The 20,548-nt window shown below is 28.5% G+C and overlaps 1 protein-coding gene across 1 annotated transcript in view; it reads left to right on the top strand.

The window, feature by feature from the left end:
* The window catches only part of LOC107453570 (synaptogenesis protein syg-2), an 89,840-nt gene that overhangs the window by 23,295 nt on the left and 45,997 nt on the right, over positions 1 to 20,548 (top strand). Inside the window, exons 3-7 of the mRNA XM_043041629.2 lie at positions 10,708 to 10,829; positions 11,958 to 12,015; positions 14,393 to 14,545; positions 18,117 to 18,281; positions 19,405 to 19,701. Of these exons, the coding sequence (XP_042897563.1) occupies positions 10,708 to 10,829; positions 11,958 to 12,015; positions 14,393 to 14,545; positions 18,117 to 18,281; positions 19,405 to 19,701 (795 nt within the window). The remainder of the gene's footprint in view (positions 1 to 10,707; positions 10,830 to 11,957; positions 12,016 to 14,392; positions 14,546 to 18,116; positions 18,282 to 19,404; positions 19,702 to 20,548) is intronic.

Genomic DNA, 20,548 nt, shown 5'->3' with positions numbered 1-20,548 from the left:
TCGTTACTAAAGCCTCCGACGGAAATCCGGGAAACTTGGCATACAGATAGTTAAAGCTCAAGGAAAGTCTCTCTCGATATTAGAACATTTTACGATGAACTGTTTAAGCTGGATGAGTGAAAAAAGAAAAGGAATTTTCCGATTGGTTAGGTGTTAGTCATTGTTTAAAGTTTAATGATTCAAATTTTCACATCTTTTAAAGATAACATCATTCATAATTATTAGCTTATAGCTCTAGTTGATCAAAAAATAGTTTAATGTACGTATTTAAATATTTAAGTATTTTATATTCGCGATCGCAACGAACTATAGGGGGCGTTGTTGTATGAGACGAATACCTGCGATTTCTATACGAGCAATCATTCAGATACTCTACAGACGTCTTTAATGTAGCGCGTAGCATTGTAACGTTCCTACTTTATTGTGGCTTACTAAATTTAAAAAAGAAAAATGTTTGATATTCTTTCTTATGCAAACGAAAACAAAATGGTATCTCTTTTTTTAGAGAAGGAACATCAAAAACTCATCTGAATAATATTTGTAAATAAACAGAAAAAAATATGTATATTCTTATAGGAGTTAAAACTTAATGCCTGAGAAATAGTTTTACTAAATTTAATGATATAGCATGAAAGGCCCATTTAAACTTTACAATCCATAGTTGTAAGAATCATTTATATTAAAAAAATAAATGAACAAAAAGTAGGACATGAAGCCTCATAATTTTATATAATTTAATTTTGTAAACAGAGTTTTTAGAAAACAATTCTTATCAAAAACTTTTAAGTTTAAAAAAAGATTATTTATTTAGAAACTAAAAAACGTAAAATAAGGAATGCTTTCGAAACAAAAACAAAAAAAAAAATTCCTTTTGACGCCATTTTTAGTGCTACGAAAAGTGTCTTTGGGATTTTTGGGATTTGCTGATTTTATTTTTTCCGGAGCGAAATATTTTACCGAAAAAACGAAATTTTACCAATTCCCATCACATGAAACTTTATCTTAGTAAACGTACATTTTGGAAATGTTATTTCATTTCGAAACTTATTTATTAGAGTTCATATGGCGACAGCACCAGGTAGGTGAAAGAGAATAGAGTTTGTTTTAAATCTATGCTAAACTCTATATCAGTCCATTTTCCACAGAAATCCAATCGACTACTTTGATTATAAATAAAACGTTGTCGCAAAAATTTTAAGCGTAGATTAGTGGCACTTAAAAACCGCCAAATCTGTAGCTGCGGTGTTATTAATACGTAATTACCGAAGTTTTATTCCGTACTTTTCTGAGTACTATTACTTCAAACATTAGAGTACGCAAGAAGTATACATTAACACATAATGTTAAACCAATTAATTTTTCCAAAAAAGTATTATGACAGCAATTATTATTAAAAAATTATTAACTAAAAAACGTAAAATGAAGAATTTTTAGAATAAAAAATGATTTCAAAAGTTCTTCATATTGAAATAAAAACCTTATTGTTTCGTTTTTTTTATTCTTATAGTTCTTAATACGTAAAAAACCATTCTGTAGAGAACTATCATCAAATAAGAAAAAAAAAATTATTTATCAGCAAATTTTTTTTGATAAAAATCATAATACTCACCTGTTTTATAAATCCGCAGAATTCCAAATAAAATGTTCTTCGTTTGAAAATTTTATTTTCAAATAATGCATACATAGATTATCCCTTCATTACTTTTAGATAACATACCAAACAGCAAGATTTTATAATTGTAAGATCTCGATATGAATTTGAATATGTAGCTTAAAAACAGAGTAACTGAATTCTAGTTGAAATTATTCTTTCAAAACTGAAGAATACTTACCAAGAAAACGATAAAAATTTATTAATAATCAACATAAATGAAACTATTTCAAGTAGCTCGGATGATTCTTTATTGTTGTTTTTCGAATTATGTAGATACAGAAATATATACTATTCTATAAGGAAGAAGAATATTCTATAACTATTATACAGTTCTGTGTACGTTCTGAATTCACATTTATTCATTGGAATGACAAAAGCAATGTTGACTTCACTTTAATTTGTAATGAATTGAAGACAGAAAAAATTATGTGACCGTAATATACACATCTGTAACAGCAAGTGATGATGCAATCGGGAAGTTCTGTTGCTGGTAATAAAAAGATAAAAATTATTGAGAAATTGCTCTTCAAATTCTTGGCGTGTTCAGCTTCATTGTTTTGTATACTTTGGTTAGTTTTTTCAAGTTCTTCTACCTCTTCCTTAGGGAAATTTTGCTTCTTATTTGCTGATAAGAAAATGGCGTCAGTTATTGCCAAAGGTTATGATGGGATTAATACCCGATATTTTCAGGCTCCCGTTAAAAGCGTACTCGAGCTTTGCGATCGCGGATTCGCTATATCGGATAAACTCATTGAACATTACTTGGTAGCACGCGTGGTCTACGTCACCAAATATTTATTCTTTGTCTGATACCTCGCGCTTTTTTTATTTATATTAATTCTTTTAAACGTGTTTCTAAAAAAATACTTATTTAAAACTTATTGTAATGAAATAGAAAAAATATTTATATATTCAAAAGCAAAGTTAATGGGAAAGTAATACTAATTCGTTTTGGAGAAACATGAAAAATCAACGCTAAAGATTATTAAATAATTAAGATAATACAATAAAAACAGGACACTACGATGAAAACATGACAATACAATAAAAAAATGACAATACAATAAAAAGGATACTGCTTTCTATCCCCACTGGAACAAGAAAACGGTGAAGGTCGCGGTTGAGATGGGATGACTCGGTTTAGTCTGATTTTCTTGCAATTAATGAAAATAATAGGAGATCAAAGATAAATCGGAAGTCTGTATGGAGAAATCTTCAGAGGAAGGCATTGGCCCACATTGGGCTGTCTGATCAACTATGATGAAGATGATGAATATATGCAGATTGAAATTTAAAACAAATAATCTCTGTACTAGAAAGGAAAAGTAATGGAGTAAAGGTATTTATTTGTATAAAAGAAGCCATCATACTATCATTGACGACAATGATGCTTAATTAATGTTGGTAATATTTATTAATTGAAATAAAAAATAAAAAATTCTTGAACTGAAAAGCAAAGATTAGGAGAAAAGATACTTATTCGCGTTTTGGGTAACCGTAAAAAATCTGCACATTATTCTTGACACTGATGTTCAATTAATATTGATAACGTTAATTAATTGAAAATGAGTTATGTGCTAAAAAGCCAAGCTTACGAAGAAACGATTAAGAGGAAATTCATTTAAGAAAATTGTAAAAAGTCGATATTCACAATCGACGTTTATTTCATGAGTACCATTGATGGTAAAATGTACAACTGGTATTATGGCAATTGGCGAATTGGATTTGATAAGAATTAAACAACGGGTTTTCCATAGTTCCAAAATTAAAATTTTAATGAACTAGAATTTAAAGAAATTTTTTCCACTCTACTTAAAAATATTTTAACAGTAAATTAAAGGTCAGATAGCGAAATGGTCATGTTCCAAAATTCTTATGAAGTTCTATTCTATTATTTTTTTTTAAAATTCAGCTTTTATTTCCTGCCACTGGCAAATATGTATAAACACAAATGTTGAAGGGTTATGTAATAAGTACCAAATATACTAATATATGTATTAAATATTATATTGATATATTTGATGATTATCAAAACTGCCCCAATACTAAGCAGTTTTGATGCCGATACTTTAGAATTAAGTGTCTTACGGCCTCTCGAAAGGGATATATGATAGATACCTGAGAAAGTATTTAATAATTTTAAATTTTAACTATCATGAATAGGCCGCAAGAAATAGCGTCAGGCCAAGTTATGCTAAACAAAAATTTTTTTTATTCCAATGGTATAAATTACAAGCAACGAGCTTTGCCTACTTTAATAAGTAAAACCACCGAAGATTACATCATATAATATAAAATAAAAAAAATGACATCATGTTAGCTGTATTAATTGAAAAACTTAGTGGAAAAGCCTGGTAAGTGACATTTTCAGAACGAAAAAAGAAGTTTTATCCGAATCTTTTATTGCAAAATTATTAGATGGTGGGACTAATAATTCGTTGCTTTATTTCGTTTACCAATACCTAATTTAAAATAAAAATCGTAACATATTATCAACATTCAAGCATATTAAAAACTAATATGGAAGAATTATATTAAGATAAATGTGAAACAAAAACGGTTCTGTTACATTAAAGGTACACATATTGTGGCAAATACTTTATGTTATTTTCTTTAATTCATTAATTCCCCTAAAAAGGACATTCACCAGGCTCTTCTTTGAAGATCTTTAATTGTGTTGGTATATGCCTTTCAGTTTTTAGCACGATTGCGTTGTTTCTCAGTACTGATTTATTGATTCTCTTCTTTATTTTATTCACCCCGGACAAAGAAAGGGTATTCACCTAGCAGTATATAAGATAAGAAGTGAGAAAATAATTGATATAGTAATGCTTGTCCCATGAGATTTTTCTAAGTATGAATTTTTAATTGTCAGATTTAATTATTTATTTTTTTCTTCTCAAGTACGCTGAATTATTCTGAATCATTTGTTAAATAATACTTAAGGTTTTTTAAGTGAATATAAAGCATTTCCAGACTATGTTTATAATGCAAAGTAAACTCAAAAGCGAGAAAAAGATCGATCAAAAATAGTGCGGTTTAACATTTACTAGACACTCTGGCTTTTTGCCAGTTTGCAAAGGAACATCCGCAATTTAAAATATTCCCAGCGTTGGAATGCAAATGTTACTCCAGCGCATAAGATCACGTAATGTTTTCTAATCTAAATTTTATCGGAATATTTTTTTCCAGAATTTTCATTTATTTCTGTGAGAGTTGCATAGGAATCTTTTTCCAAAGAAAACTATTTGCCCGAGATGGGGGTCCTTCGCAGGAAACATAATGCTTTATTTCGTTCATAAATTATTTATGTTCATTTCAGTTGCTGTTGCTGTTTTGCGTGTTTTATACGAAATTCCCAGATTGAAGTCAGTGACTGATAGAGAGAAGCAATAAATAATCTAGTCTTATTCCTCCGTCTTTGTCGGAGAAAACATCTCATTGCTTTACAAAAGATAAGAAAAAAATATGTTTTTTTTTTCAGAAATAAACAACATCATGAATTCAAATGTTTAAAAATTTACTCGCAGCAAACATTTGAAAAATCAAAAGCAATCATTTTTTATTGTGCAGATTGTGAGAAAGATAGGAAATATTATGAATATGAGATACAATTTGAATTCTTCTCATTGCTATGAAAGTTGATCGTTAGAATATTTTCAACTGACGGAAGAATAGTGTATTAATTTTATTCATAAAGAATAAGAAAAATAGTATAAAAAGTAAAATATTCTTTATAATTAAAATTATTAATACAAAGAATAGCAAAAGCATAAATGCGAGTTTACACGTTGAAATGTTGTATAAAAGATAAGAAAAAAAATATTTTATTGGGATGAACATTATTCTGCTAAAAAACTTAAAAATCAAAAGTAATCTTTTTTTTACTGTTCATATTATAAGAAATACCAAAAAATGCATGAATGTGAGATAGAGTCAGAACTTTTAAATTAATCATTAAAATAATTAAATGATTAAGAGACTGTAATAATACTAATTTAAAAAAATTACAATAAGATAAAATAAATTGATTGACTTTAATTTAAAAAAATGTGCATTACGTATCCCGCATTATTTTTTTATGTCCATGATTTCGTAATTTATTATTATTGAGATATTATCATTAATGATAGATAAAGCATAATTTTTTCTTTCATATGATACAAATCTATCATTATTTTTTTTCGATCATTTGATCAATCATTAATAATGTGAAATTATTATTAGTAATGGACAATCCATATTTTTAGTTCCACAGTACTTTTTATTGTAACTTTTTTTTCTTCCACTTTTCTGCCCATGGATTTGTCAGTTTATGCGTAGAGAGTCTGATTCTGCTTTGTAAGAAGTGTTTTTCGTTTTTTATCCTTGGAGCCAATTTCGTTTGACTAGCACAAATTTTTCTTGAGTAAGGTTTTAAATGCGAAATCTAACTTTCATTACTCAATTTCCTATACCGACTTATTACTCGATTTCTTTCCTTCTTGACAAAATCAGCAATGATTTTTCGAAAATTATTTGAAATCTAAACATATTTTCTGTAAAATATTGCCTTCATGATAATATCAAATTCAGAATTTGAAAGCAATAGATTGTGTCAAATTGGGAAAGATAAATCCGTGAGCCAATCTGCTAGATCAAAAGGTATCAAAAGCTCAAATGTTATTAGAAAGCTTTCTTTTAAAGTATAACACGTTATGCGATGTCATAATAGGCGTTACATATTTCCTAGGCTTTAAAAAAATATTAATTTCATGAAATTTATTTTTTTAATCATTTCTTATCGAATTTCAAATAAATTAAGAAAATTATTGAATATTTATCTATACAAATGTAAAATTAATCGCAATTAAATCTAAACAAAAATGCTATTTAAAAATCTCTATTCTTTATTTCTTATCACAAAAATTTTTCAGTTACAAGGTTATATTAATTCTCATAGTTTTTTTGGCGATTAGCTTTCGCCAAATAATTTTTCAAATTTAATATTGATTACGGGAGGTTGTCTTTATTTTTGACTATGTTATCTTTCTATAAATCGTCAACTGTGGATCTCATACCATGCCCTTATCCATGACAGCTATCTGTCTGTTAGGAATAATGCCTTCACTCTTTATTTTTCTTATGATTAGGTTGATCGTGGGGAATGTTTCTCCCATGGTCTTTCCTTACTAATATTATTATTTCAAAATTTAATATTTCACTTAAAATGAAGTTTGTACACAATAGTCTTAAATTTTGTATCTTGATCTCTACAACTGTTACTGAATAAATATTTTATTATGATCATGATCCCGCTTTCGTCATTATCTTCAATTATGCCATACAACCACATCAAATTTCATCAATATACAAGTTTTGTTTGGTGTTCTTATTTCTTCTTGAAATGTTTTGTAAAATCATTACATTGAATTCGATATTATTTTGAGTTTGGGTAATTCCGCAATGCACCACACTTTAAAATATGATATAAAATAAGAAAAATATTTTTTTTTCTTTTCAAGGCATCTTATTTTTTTGTGATGGTTTGTCATATTCTTTTAAAATAGTTTTAGTTGAGAATGTTTTTTTAAACTACTTAATTAAATTATAACTTTCAAACTGAATTGTTATGTATTTCTGTTACATGTAATCTTCTGTTACATGTATTTTTTAATTCGTCTTTGCTGCTTTTATATATTTTTTCATATAAACACTTATTTTTATCGAAATATAACTTGAATGTATTTTAAACTTGCAAAGTATTTTAAATTATATTTCTTTTTTTACTATATATGTTAAAGTTTATAATAACAATGCACTTCAGGCTCTTCTTCAATTTTTGCAATAAATATCATAACGGTATTGTTCAAAATTACAATGTTTTATTAAGATTATATTTGATTTTAGAAAAAAAAATATTTGTTTAGCTTTTAGTTTTTGTACAATTTCCCTGAATGATATTGAAGCTATAAATAATTTTATTAAATAAAAAATATCAATCATAAAATTTATTTGGATTTAGAAATTAACTTATTTCAAGTTATATTAATTTACTCTTAAATAATGGTAAAAGAGAAAAACATTATAAGACATACATTTAAAATGGATTAGCTCATTCAGTATTTAGGTTTCAAGTGAAGATTAAAGGTTATTTATAATTTAAATTTATTCATCATTTTAAACTCACTTTATGTCAACTGACTAGAGCACTACTGGATAACATTGGCTTAAGAATTTTAGTCTTAACTAAATTCTTTTTTTTTCTTAACTAAACATTAGCGAATCTAATTATTTCAAAAATAAAAGAGCGAAAAATCGAAAAAGATTCAAATAGACGAAAAAGAACAAACTCTGTGAAACATACATATACTAACATATTCATTAAAACGTTTTCATAAAATTTCGGGAGAATTACAAAAGTTACAAGGTTTCTCAAAATAAAACCATTATACCTTATAATTCCAATACGCATTCGCTAACCTGAAAACTTTTAGTGAAAAACTAGGCATGAATAGAGAAAATAAGTACATGACTAGAACCCGATTTCACTATGCAATAACGTTCTGGATTAAAACCTGAAACGGGAAAAAAAAGAAATAGTATTCTACTGGAAGAAAAAACTTGACTAAATAGTCAACAAATCCATCTGGTGAAAAATAAGCTTCGAAAGGTCGCAGATAGAAGATTAGTTTAAGGGTTATGTAAACCAAAAAACCACACTCAAAAGAATAACGAACCTACCAAATCAAATTTAATTATCTCATATTGTATAAAAATAAACAACGAGATAATAAAATACAATAAATTTTATTTGAAACGGCTTGTAGTATTTCAGTAGCTGCTTAAAGGACAGTGAATCCCCAAGGAAGAAGAGGGAGAGTATCATAATTTTCACCAGGGTCATTGGCAGGCCGACTTATCATCTATTTTTGGAGCAAAAAGCTAACATAAGCACAATACTAACATAACGTTAACTTGCGAACTTGTTTGCTCCATTATTGCTTGATAGGTCAGCTCTGATAGTATAGGAGCCTTAGTTGTTTGCTTCTTCTATGCTGAGATGTACCCTGTTTGTGAGAAGATGAATGCGGATAGCAAAAGCAGAACAAAGAGAAACTCGTTCTAAATCACTATTTTTGTATTTAGGCAGTGTCGACATATTTTTTTTACCACGCACTGGAATGTTCAGAGGCACCATCAGGGTAAGGGAATCGTCAACAGGGGGAACGTGTTCACTTTACTGCACGCACTATCATTAAAACTATTTCTAAATATTTATAAAATTACCTTATCCGATAAATTAATAATTTATCCTACATAAATGCAAATTAGGATAGCGAAGATATAAAGAAAATATAAGGAAAGCTAAATATATAAGACATGAAATTCTACTTTCGGAGCATGCGTAGAAGGAAAATAATACCTTGAAAAGCAAGATCAGTTACTTCAAGCACGGCACAATGGAATATATGTCGATTCGGATATTTGAGCTCAGTAAAATTAACGATTACAGTTTAAAAAAGTTAGGCGCAAGGCATCACCAGAAAGGTAATTTAAGAAACTGTTGTAAGTGGAAGGTATTGTGATAACATCACACGCTTATTTTTAGATCTAAATTGAATGTGACGATTTAACTGCAATAAAAAAAATGGTGCGATGTGCAAAGTTTTCATTGAAAAAAAGCTTTATTTTCACACAGCAAATGTTAAGTTCAACAAAAACAAATTTGTTTCATTTTACGAAGTATATGATGTACCCTGTTTTCTACTGGATAGCATTAGGAATCTTTTTAAATTTTCATTTGGAACTGGAACTGCACGGAAGTGAGCAATAAAAGGAAATCTTAAAGGAATGGATCACACACGAAAATAAACACGCGAATCCTTTTAAACACATTTTCCTCGCTCTTTTAAAGCGCCTAATTCTATTTTTCTTTCCTGGGAAGTAAGCTTTATTAGCTTTCTTTCTTCAAGTCGCGAAGTTTGCAAATTTCACTTTCCAATTCATTGTGAACCTCGTATTCTGCAGCATACCTAAGCTTAAGATTCTTTCTGAAGTACAAGGTTTTTCAAACTAATCTCAAGAATTCTCTACATTTAAATCTTCTCTTACGTCCACGAACTGTTTGAAACTTCTCACGGTTTTATTCCGGAAGAATCAAATCTGGTTCGTAAAAAGAGAGAATTCAATTGCGAATAAAAGTAGGTTGGAGTGCACTGTGGAGTTTCTGAGACGAAATTCTAGTTCAGAAATTGTCGCAGTGATCCATTTTAATAGCAATCACGAATACAAAAGCTTTTTACACTTAGATGGAATTCGTGATTTTCTTTTAGAGTCGAATATATATTGTCATTATTTCCTTCTTTTCTTCTCTGAATTGAGGAGATATTTCTTTGTCATTAAATAGAAGATGATATTCTCGGTGTGTCCGGAAAAGAAATAAAGTTCAACATCACTTTATGTACAAAGCTTTCATGAAACTTCGAACATTTTAGATAATACTATAAAATTTATACAAATCGATCAAGTAATAAAAACTTTTACAATAAAAATTGCCAATAACTTTTACTGCAGTAATAAATATTCAAAAAACAAACGTCAAAAACCTTCCTATAATTCTGAAATTTTTATTTGAAAAAAGGTTAAACTACAAATAATGAGAAATACTCCATTAAAAATAAATTGATTAAATTACAAGAACTTACAATTCCGTCACTCGGTAAAAGAATGAATATATTAGACAGATCGTGCTAACAATTAGTCTAATCAACACATAATTTAGGGTTTTTAAGATTTAGAACATTGCAATAGTTTGTAGTATTTTATATCGAGAAAAAGGTTTACTTAAGTGAAATCAGAACAACAAATGTCGGTTTAGAACTTTGCAAAAAAGCAATGATTTTAATTGATCATTTATAATTGAACATTTATTAATAATTAAGTGTTATCAGCTACAGTATTCCACTCAACATTTAGCATTGCATTAATATTATTTTTAAAAAATATTTAAAAAAAAAGAGTTTTTTTATAAAAATAATAACCTTATTTACTTATTTATTTTCTTATAATAGGTTTTGATCCAAAAATTCCAGGATATCCCAGATATTACATGGAAGTAAATGAAGATGAAGGTGTATATAATTTGCAGATAAAAAATGTCAGATTCCAAGATGAAGGTGAATTTCAGTGTCAAGTAAGTGATCTTAAATCATTACGTAAATACTACTACTACTAATAATTATAAAATTAGTAGAGCTTAAATGTTAAAATTTGTTTTAGTTATTCGTTTGATTCTATAAGATCTATTATTTATGATCTATAATTTTTAGTAATTATCGAAAAAAAAGATGAACTACTGTGACACTGTTTTAGTGTTAACAGGAGCACTGTTTGACTAAGATTTTAAAAATAAATTAAAAGTTTTCAGTTCATACATTTTTTAAACAATTTCTGTCAAATATATACATTAACAGTTATCGCAGTGTAAGCTTGTATACAAAAATTTTTTACCAAAAAAAAAAAACCCTGAAGTATGTTGTTTAGATAATGAAAAAGGGTACTTTGCAAAAGTCAGTTTTAGTATTATTGGTTTATGCCCTATCGATTCCCTTTAACAATCATTTTCGCTCAAAATACGATAGGTTGACACAAGAAGTGGTAAGTTAAATTGAAAAGCAGAAAAAATTTCATTCTTTTGTTTGTTGACTTCTTTAAACAGGAAAAAAAACGAGTATTCACTAAACATTTTATTACAGATATTTTACAGCAATTTTCATTACTTTTTTATCTTAACCCTCAAGCATTAATTTTGGCATCAGGAAAAACTGATTCATAGCTCAGTCAACTATAAATTTTTTTTTATAAGTAGTCCGTCATTAATGTGTGACAATTTGTATTCACGAATCACTTTCTGCCTCCAACGCAATACCGCCTTTTAAAAAAGAAGTTCTTAACATGTTGCTATTTTAGTTATAAATATTTAAAGGATGGCAAACTCCTTTTAAATTCATATTTCTAATATGGTTGTATAAAAGTTCCAAAAATTTCAGGATGTAGAACAATGGAAGCAAAAAACATTTATTTATAAGCAGCAAAGTTTACAAGGGTAATAATAAAAATTTTTTAAACCTTAAGCACATTTTATGTAGATGTAGGATTCTAAATATGTACTGCAAAATTGTAGATAATTTTTATTCGGAGAAAATTTGTAGATTTTTGATTCTTATTGAACATTACGCAATATTTTAAACTAATAAAGTGTACTGCTGTTCTTAATATCATTTTATCTTATCACCTGTAACATTTTTTTTTCCTTTAAAAGGTCGGACCAGCTTTGAACAACACACCAATTAGATCTGCAGCTAAATTAAGAATTCTTAGTAAGTGAAACAAATTTTAAATGTGCATTCAGTTATTTTTATGCTTGTATAGTTTGGATGATGTGTCTCTTTCAGACGCTGCATAATTTGTTATTCTTTAACTTAATTTTTACTCCTTCGCTTGTTATTTCCCCATCAATTCAAGTTTTTTTATATATATATAGTAAACAGTGCACACACAAAAGAAAAAAAAACGGGCTACCCTGACTTAATCTAATGATCGGATCTTCACATTCTTGGACTCCAAATTAATGGCTCGAGAGAGTGACTCTAAATATGTTAATTAAGAAGTGCAGAAAATATTTTAAGTTACAAAATCAGACACAAAAACGTACTTTCTCTGAATAAACATTCCTTTTTTTGTCATATTCGGATTTCTGCCCCGAGAAATGCAGGGCTTGGCAGCAATTTTTAAGATTTTTTTTTTCAATGGCTGGCACTGAATTTGAATCTTTGCCTATACTATGCCAGAATTGTTGCTCATTTCGCGTTACCCAGTGGGCACCTGTGAACCAAAGTCACGGAGGCGAGCAACATTGCCCACGCCACACTGCCACAAACCCGTTTATAGGGTGGGCCACATTCACACATCATACACACACACAACAGAGGACAGCACAAAGAGAGAGAGAAACATCCATGCCCAGAGCGGGATTCGAACCCGCAGCCTATGGCTTCGCAGTCAGCCACGCTAACCGCTCGGCCACCTGGCCGGCATTGTTAAGATATTGTGTCAATGGTTTGGTAGAGTGAATTTGATTTGGTTTAATGAATTTGGTTCACTTTTTGCGTATTTCGCTATTCATCGAAAACTTTTTAAGTGAATTAAAAAAGTTTTACACACAAGAATAAAATCCGTTTATCCAAAGATAATTCGAAGGAAAAAATAGTTTTAGTAAATATTTATTATTTTTTACTCTTTTATTTAATGTTGGCAGAAAAAAATTTTGAATCGTAAGTTATAAAAATTTTTGCCTCATTTTAAAGATTGTAATTTTAGAAGAAAAAATATAAAATTTGAGCAAATTCTGTGGAATAGTTCCTGAGAAATTGAATTTCAAAAAAGTTAGATACTCAAAATCCGATTTCTCAGGAACTATTCGACCAATTTTGCTTACATTTTGCCATGTAAAATAATATTCTTTAAAATAATGCAAAAATTTGTATACCTTACAATACAAAATTTTTTGATCATTATTAAATGAAATAATAAATATTTTATATATTTATCAACAATGCCCATGCCTACTTTTCACATTAAGACAGACCATCACATATAACACAACAATTTTTAACCGTTTGCAGTCTGCCTGTGAAGGCAATTTAAAATTTTCTTACAGAGTTCATACCCAACCGCAAAAATTTGTTGTGTTTTTTAAAAAAGTTTAAATGATTTATTGATTACAAAAATAAATATTTATTTCAAATATTCTTCTTAAAATTCTTAATAAATATTTCTAATAAATATTTATAACTAGACAATATTCCTGATTATTGCTATTTATTCAATTTTATTACTTTGTACGAATAAACGATTAAAAGCATAATATTAACGAATAACCAAGAAACAGAAAAATACAACTGAATGGCTGAAGAGAATTTACCCATTGCATTTCATAAGTATTTTGTAATGCAATCTGATACACTCACAGAAGTAAATCTCTCACTGCTGTCGATTTAGCAATCCTTGAGCTGCACATTATTAATTTTTAGAATTATTTCGTCAGGAAATTTCACGATTTGTGATAAAACTCGAATTCTTAACTATATGACGAAAATGTTTCCTCATTTCAAATCTGATTATTAGAAAAGTTTGCACCTAGCATAATTTTCCTTTTTTTAGGGGGGGGGAGAATAACGAAATATTTCTTTAATTTAGAACAAAATTATTTTCCTCAAAGAAACGATGACAGTTATTTTGTCACATTGACGAAAATTTTGCTCTAAGCATATACTAGGATATGGTTTTTTCAAAAACGAATAAAGTTTCGCGATAGTTGAGTAGCCATTTCTATCAGTGTATAACTTGTGTATTTTCAAAAAAATAAATAATACTGAACAGTAAAATATAGTAAAAGTAAATGAAATTCGAGTAGCTGATAACTAAAATTTCTTTGATATTTTTCAGAAAAAATTGAAAAGAAATATCGAAAAAAATATAATCTAAAAGAAGTAAATTTAGCCAGCAGAGGGATAAAACAAACTGTCTAAAATATTACACCCCTTAAAAAAGCAAATAACATTTTTAAATAAATAAGTTTTTCAACCACGCCAATGTCTTTCATAAAATACATTTAGAATGGAATGAAACATGATATTGAATTTAAAATAAAGAGAGAAAAAACACATTCACAAAGATGATTTTTGTTTTCTTTAGTACCACCAGATTATATTTCTGTTAATGGTTTGGGACAATCCTCCACGATGGAGGTAAACGAAAATACATCGGTTCGCCTTATCTGCCAAGCAGTGGGAAGTAAACCAGCTGCTCTCTTAAAGTGGTACAAAGACAATAAAGAAGTGCCTAAAGGTAAGTTATTTTTCTTATATTTATGTATAAGGTATAGTTCAAGCTGGCTTTACTATTAAAAATATTTGATCAGGTTTTTTGTTTCTAAAAATTGCGTTATTATTTATGTTTTCACTTTTCTTAATCATTTGAAAAATTGGTTTAATAAATTCCTTATAATTGCTAACAAACATTCCCAATATTGAGAAGAAAAAAAATGCGATTTGTCTGCAAAACCAAATTTGTTTTTTGAGGCAAAACTAATCATCTTAATCGTTCTTAATATCGACAGGATGTTCAGAATGTTTGCAATAATACTGTTTAAAATAAATAATCTTAGTTCATAGTTTTTTTATCTATATTATTGATTTTTTTAGATATATTTGTATATAAGGTATAGTTCAAGTTGGCTTAACTATTATGGATAATTGATCTAAGTTCATTGTTTCTAAAAATTGAGTTATTTTTTGCATTTTCACTTTTTTTTTTATAATTTGAAAAATTCCTCTCATTAAATCTTTGTAAAAATACTAAAAAAAATTTCCTACAAAAAAACCAAAATTTTTCCAAAACTAAATTTGTTTTATGAAGTTTAAATATTACGGGGAATTAATCTTAAGAATGACTAGGAAGACTGTTTAGAATGTATGCAATAATGCTATTGAAAATGAATGTCACGAAGTCATAGCTTTTAAAATTTGTAAAGGTATATTTTTTAGAATTAATAATTTATATTTGGTTGGAAATTGGAACTTTTCAGCTTATTAAGTAAATCCTTTTATCCATTTTCCTTTTATTTATGAAATTCGCATTATCAAGTGTCTTCTAAGACTTCTAAGAAAATTCTACTTTTTCTAAATTAGTTGAAAAAAATGCAATGTAAAAAAACTCTTTTAAATTTTTAACTTATTGTTTTAAATAACTAAAGGGACTTATTGTATGTTAGTAGTTGGTATAATTCCTAATATGAGTTTTATTAGTAAGATTTTATAACTTTTAAAATTGAGTTATTTTTTGAAGAATTGATATTTTAAATATGGTTAGAAGCAGAAATTTAGAGTTTCTTTTAACTTTATTCCGTTTGTTTTGTCTTATTTTAAACCATTAAGAGTAAAAACATTTTTAAAAAAAGTTAAAAAATGCAAATTACTTAAAACATGTATGTAATAATTATTTGCACCATTCTTTTAGGCATAGTGTAAGAATTCCAACTATGAGCTGATTTTTTTTAATCATAGCATAGTTTATTTATTAATCAATAAATAAACCGAATGCACTCGTTATTTTGTGATGCAGATTTTAATATACTCGTCTATTGAGATTTATTTGGCCTATAAATAAATTTCTGCGTTGTCTTATGCAGCATAATAGCACATACATAATAATCAATAAATACACTGACATGATCACATGTAGTCCCTAAATGGCAGTCGTATCGTCAAACGTTCTACGCTTGATTATGTTAAATGCCTTGTGCCCTTAGACACGGTAAATTATTTATACGGAGAAAAATTCTAGGCTATCGTTGTTATTATTAAGGTAACTGAGCTACACAGTATAGAACATGATAACACTATTTTGTGATTACTTTGATCATTGATGCAGTAACTTCATATGCGCATATACTAGTTGGATATTTACTAAATGATCAAGGAAATTTGAATCTTAACTTGCAAAATTTGAATATTTTTCTTTTGTAAATTCATCAATTTTTGTAAACAACAAAACACAATATACATTGGTTTTGAAAACTATATAATTGATCTTAAGTTAACATTGATAAGAAAACTTTTTTTTGTCTAAGATAAAATCTGAAGAAATTTAATGAGTGTTATGCTTGTTCGTCGTTAAAACTATATTTTGCTTTATTTTACCAAGCTGTTCTTGTATAACATTGGGTTTATCTGACTTAAGTCTTACTTTTAAAGCCTATCCCGCTTCAATTAGTAAATAAATTTATTAGCAATCAACAAACCAATTAAATAGAAAAGTTATGGGAGCATAATTCTATACAATTATAATATACAGTGCACTAAAAAAAGAAAAAACTGACCTCCCTGAATTAATCTAATTATCGGATCTTCACGTTCTAGGACTCAATATTAATGGCTAGAGAGAGTGACTTTAAATATGCTAATTAATCAGTGTAGACAATTTTTAAAGTTGCAAAATAGGACACAAAAACGTACTTTCTCTAAATAAAGATTAGTGCACTGTAATTCGTGCACTGTATTTCGATTTAGTGCACTGTAATTCGTCGAAAAATTCTAAAAACATTGAACCAAAATAGTGGTGCTGTTATCTATGACCCATTTGGTCAAGGCTGCCCTGTTGCGAGAAGATTTTAATATTTTTTAAAGTTTTCTTCATGGAACATTTGATGTTAATCATTGTTCTAAAACTTAAAACAAATATAATATGTTAGCTAACTGACTTTATTAAATTTATGCTTAGTTGTATTTACACTTATTACAATAAAAAATTTAGAACAAAAAACAATAGTATATTTTTAAAGCATAGGAAACCACATCTCGCTATGCATGCATTACGCAGCAAATATATATACTGGATTAATCAAAAAGTATTCAGCAGTATTTTTTTATTAATTTAAGTATTTTAGAAAATTTGCGGTTTAAAAAATATTTGCATTAATCGAAAAATAGGTTGAAATTTTAAGTGCAATAAATTGAGGTTTACGTTTTGAGAAATAAGTTACAGTTAAGCAAAAACATGTTTCAAATTTGTTGCAGCAGTATAAATTGCATCTAGATAAAAGATGTTGTAGTATTTTATTTACTTCGCTCCAGATCTCCTTATGGGCTATTTTAAATTTTATTTTACAACCGTCGTTGAGCAATCGACCCAATTTTGAGTTAACAACTATCAATTTTCAACTCCGTAGCCTTGAAATTTTGAACCCAATCCTGAAGAGAAGAGAAATCCTGGATCAAATATTCGGATAAATTACACTACGTATAAGAATTTTTGAGGGAATTAAAACGCATTTGCGTCACATGGATAGAAAAACTTCCCATCGTTAGCCCGACAGCAAGGGGACTCCAACTCGCTATCCTTCTACCACTGAGTATATTTTACGTCAGCGCTGTGATCGAAGTGAGCCGGATGCCAGTCTCCTCATTTGACTGCACGCACTCTATTTCCTATGGTCTGGACTTTGCAGCATAACAGTTTAGCGGGGACTGATACCGCACACTATCGGTCCTTTCACGGTCCTGATCAACTAAGTAACCAACCCAATCTTTGAAAACAGCCTGGGCGGCTAGACCTCGGTGATTTACAGGGAACAGTGTCTTAAGATCAATCTATTGTGAACCTGATTTATGGTGCCAAAAAGCCTAAGAAGGATTAGTCTGCATCTTCTAATCACTCTGTATGCTCTAATTATGATCTAAATTTTCAGCAGATTATAGGTTATAACCAATTGAATATTTTCTACTTTGAGGTATAAAAATTTTAAAACATATTTATAGTAAACTTCAAAATATTCCTTTAAATTAACAAACAAATATTTTACCATGAGCAAAAAATAGTAGTTTTTATGAAATGCTAAGTTTTTGCACTCAATTCTTAGAATCCGTCCATTATGAAGAAAGAAAAGGAAAAACAAGATATACGGCAACAAGCTATTTAACAATACATCCTCTGAAGCAAGATAATGGAGCAAAATTTGCATGCGAAGCCCTTCACAAAGCTCTTGATCACAGAATGAGAACGGATGTTACTTTAAGTGTCTTACGTAAGTGCCTCACTGCTTCTTTTCAAAGTAATTAACATTCAAAAGGAAAAAAATAATTATTTGAATCTAGAGTGTGTCCATCCTTTAGATTTTTTAAAGGTATAATCTTTTCTTAAGATTACAGAGTGTGTAAACTTTCCTCACTTTTCTTAATTATCTTTCGATGCATTAGAGTACAAAATGTACGATTTTTTATTTTTATTTTTGAAAGGTTTTGAAAATAGTTTGCATAATGAAAAATATTTTTTTTAAAAAAATGTACTTTACACATCACATACTTAAAATCTGCAATTTAAATTTTATTAGAGAAAATAATGTGTAAATTTAATTATGTAATGCATTTACAAAATATACTTACCCTCACAAATGTAACAAAAATATTTGCTCTAAAAATATCTAATTATGAGAATTTAAAAAAAAATCTAATTATTTTTAATAGAAATATAATTATATTTTTCAATATTTACATAAATATATTTATTTCCTTAAATATGTACCTTTAAACTTTTCAAAACTTTAATCTAGATTATTAGCAATGAGTCATATGATGGGATTTTAGGACTAACGAAATCTTTTTAGAATATGTGACTCGGTACATTTTTAACATTTTTAGCATTAAATAAACGCCAATGCTATCATTGACAAAAAGTGCGCTTTGTGTATTTTATTACATTAAAGCCTAATAATAATGTGATCCTTCCAGATGTTGATTCTTTGGACAAATTTCCTATACCACGTAGTACTTTCTCATTACATGAAGAACGTGAAATAAACAATTTCTGTTCAAACTATGTATTATGATCTATTAGGTTAAATCTTGCAATTCTTATTAGCAAAATCTATCTAAATTTGGAGGGCCTTCAGAACTGTTAACAATCCAACAGAAAAGTATCATACACCAAATTTCTTTTTGAAAACCATAAAAACTAATAACATTTTGTACCCTAACTATTTGAAACTATTTGTTCATATATGCTAGATAAAAAACATTAAAAATGTTTGGCAGTTTCTTAACTTAACCTATAATTCAGTACATTTACTAAAATACATTTACTAAATTTATATTTAAATAATGTAAAAGAAATTAATTAAATTTTTGTTTTTCTGTTTTTCCTACTTTTAGACTCACCAGCGTTTCCAAGAATAGAAGGGTACACAGAAGGAACCATAGTGAATGCTGGGGAGTCAATAACAGTAGTATGCATTACAGAGGGTGGCAATCCTCCTCCACAAGTAATTTGGTACCGTGCTAATGTTCAGATAGATGCAACGTACTTACACATTTTGGGGGAAGACGTCACTACCAATAACCTTACATTCATCGTAAGTGCTGCAGACAACACAGTATCATATTACTGCCATGCAACAAATGCTGCCACAAAAGAACCTTTAATTACGTCTGTCAAGTTAAGCGTTTATTGTAAGTATGTGGGCATTTAAATTTTTTTATTTGAATAGCACTATACCAAAACTTTTTTTTTTACAAATTGCTTTTTTTATGTACTAGACAGTATAAAAAATAAATAAATTGATAACCTGCCAGAAAAAAAACCGGATTCTTAGAAGCTTGAAAAAAAAAAGAAATTAAAATCTTGAATAATTTAAAATTACAATAACTGAAACAGGCTATGTAGGCTATATTGCATTTTTCCTTCTATATTTTTCTAAGTCATATATTTAATTAAAGGTTAAATACTAAGGCAATAATGTATAATGTTGTTGTTCGACGAACTTATGCTATCGTACTGTGAGCTTCATAATTCCTCGCTCGTTGAAGAACATACCTTTATTTGCGAAAAAACGGTGTAGTACAATGTGTTGATTGAAACCTCATCTCAATGTAACGTTATTCCACGAAGGAGTTTTGATAATACCGAAACAAGTGGAAGTATAACGGTGTAAGTTTACGTGTATAGTAACACAACCCATCCAAGATCCAATAACATGCGTCGCCAAAGTTGTTTGTGGTTTTGCTTTGTGATTGAATACTACTCCTTTATGATTGACGAATTCATGACTTTTAGGGCTGATAGCTTCGTTCAAGCTGTTCAATTGCCGACAGAAAACATTTTAGTAGATAGCTCTATTCCTAAGTTGGTGCTAAAAAATCACCACAGCCATTCAATCCCACCTCACTGAGAACATAATCTTTTCCTTATGAAGTTCTGGCTTTGAAGTCATTGATGGCGAGTCTTCGCCTAAAGGCAAAAACTGTTCGTACACCCCATTGACCAGTTATTATTTGTTAAAAAGAACCATAATTTTTT

The sequence above is a fragment of the Parasteatoda tepidariorum genome, chromosome 2 (assembly GCF_043381705.1).
Source record: "Parasteatoda tepidariorum isolate YZ-2023 chromosome 2, CAS_Ptep_4.0, whole genome shotgun sequence".
In the NCBI taxonomy this organism is placed as follows: Eukaryota; Metazoa; Arthropoda; class Arachnida; order Araneae; family Theridiidae; genus Parasteatoda; species Parasteatoda tepidariorum.
Note: the sequence above shows the minus strand (reverse complement) of the source record. Positions and strands in the feature narration are given on the sequence as shown.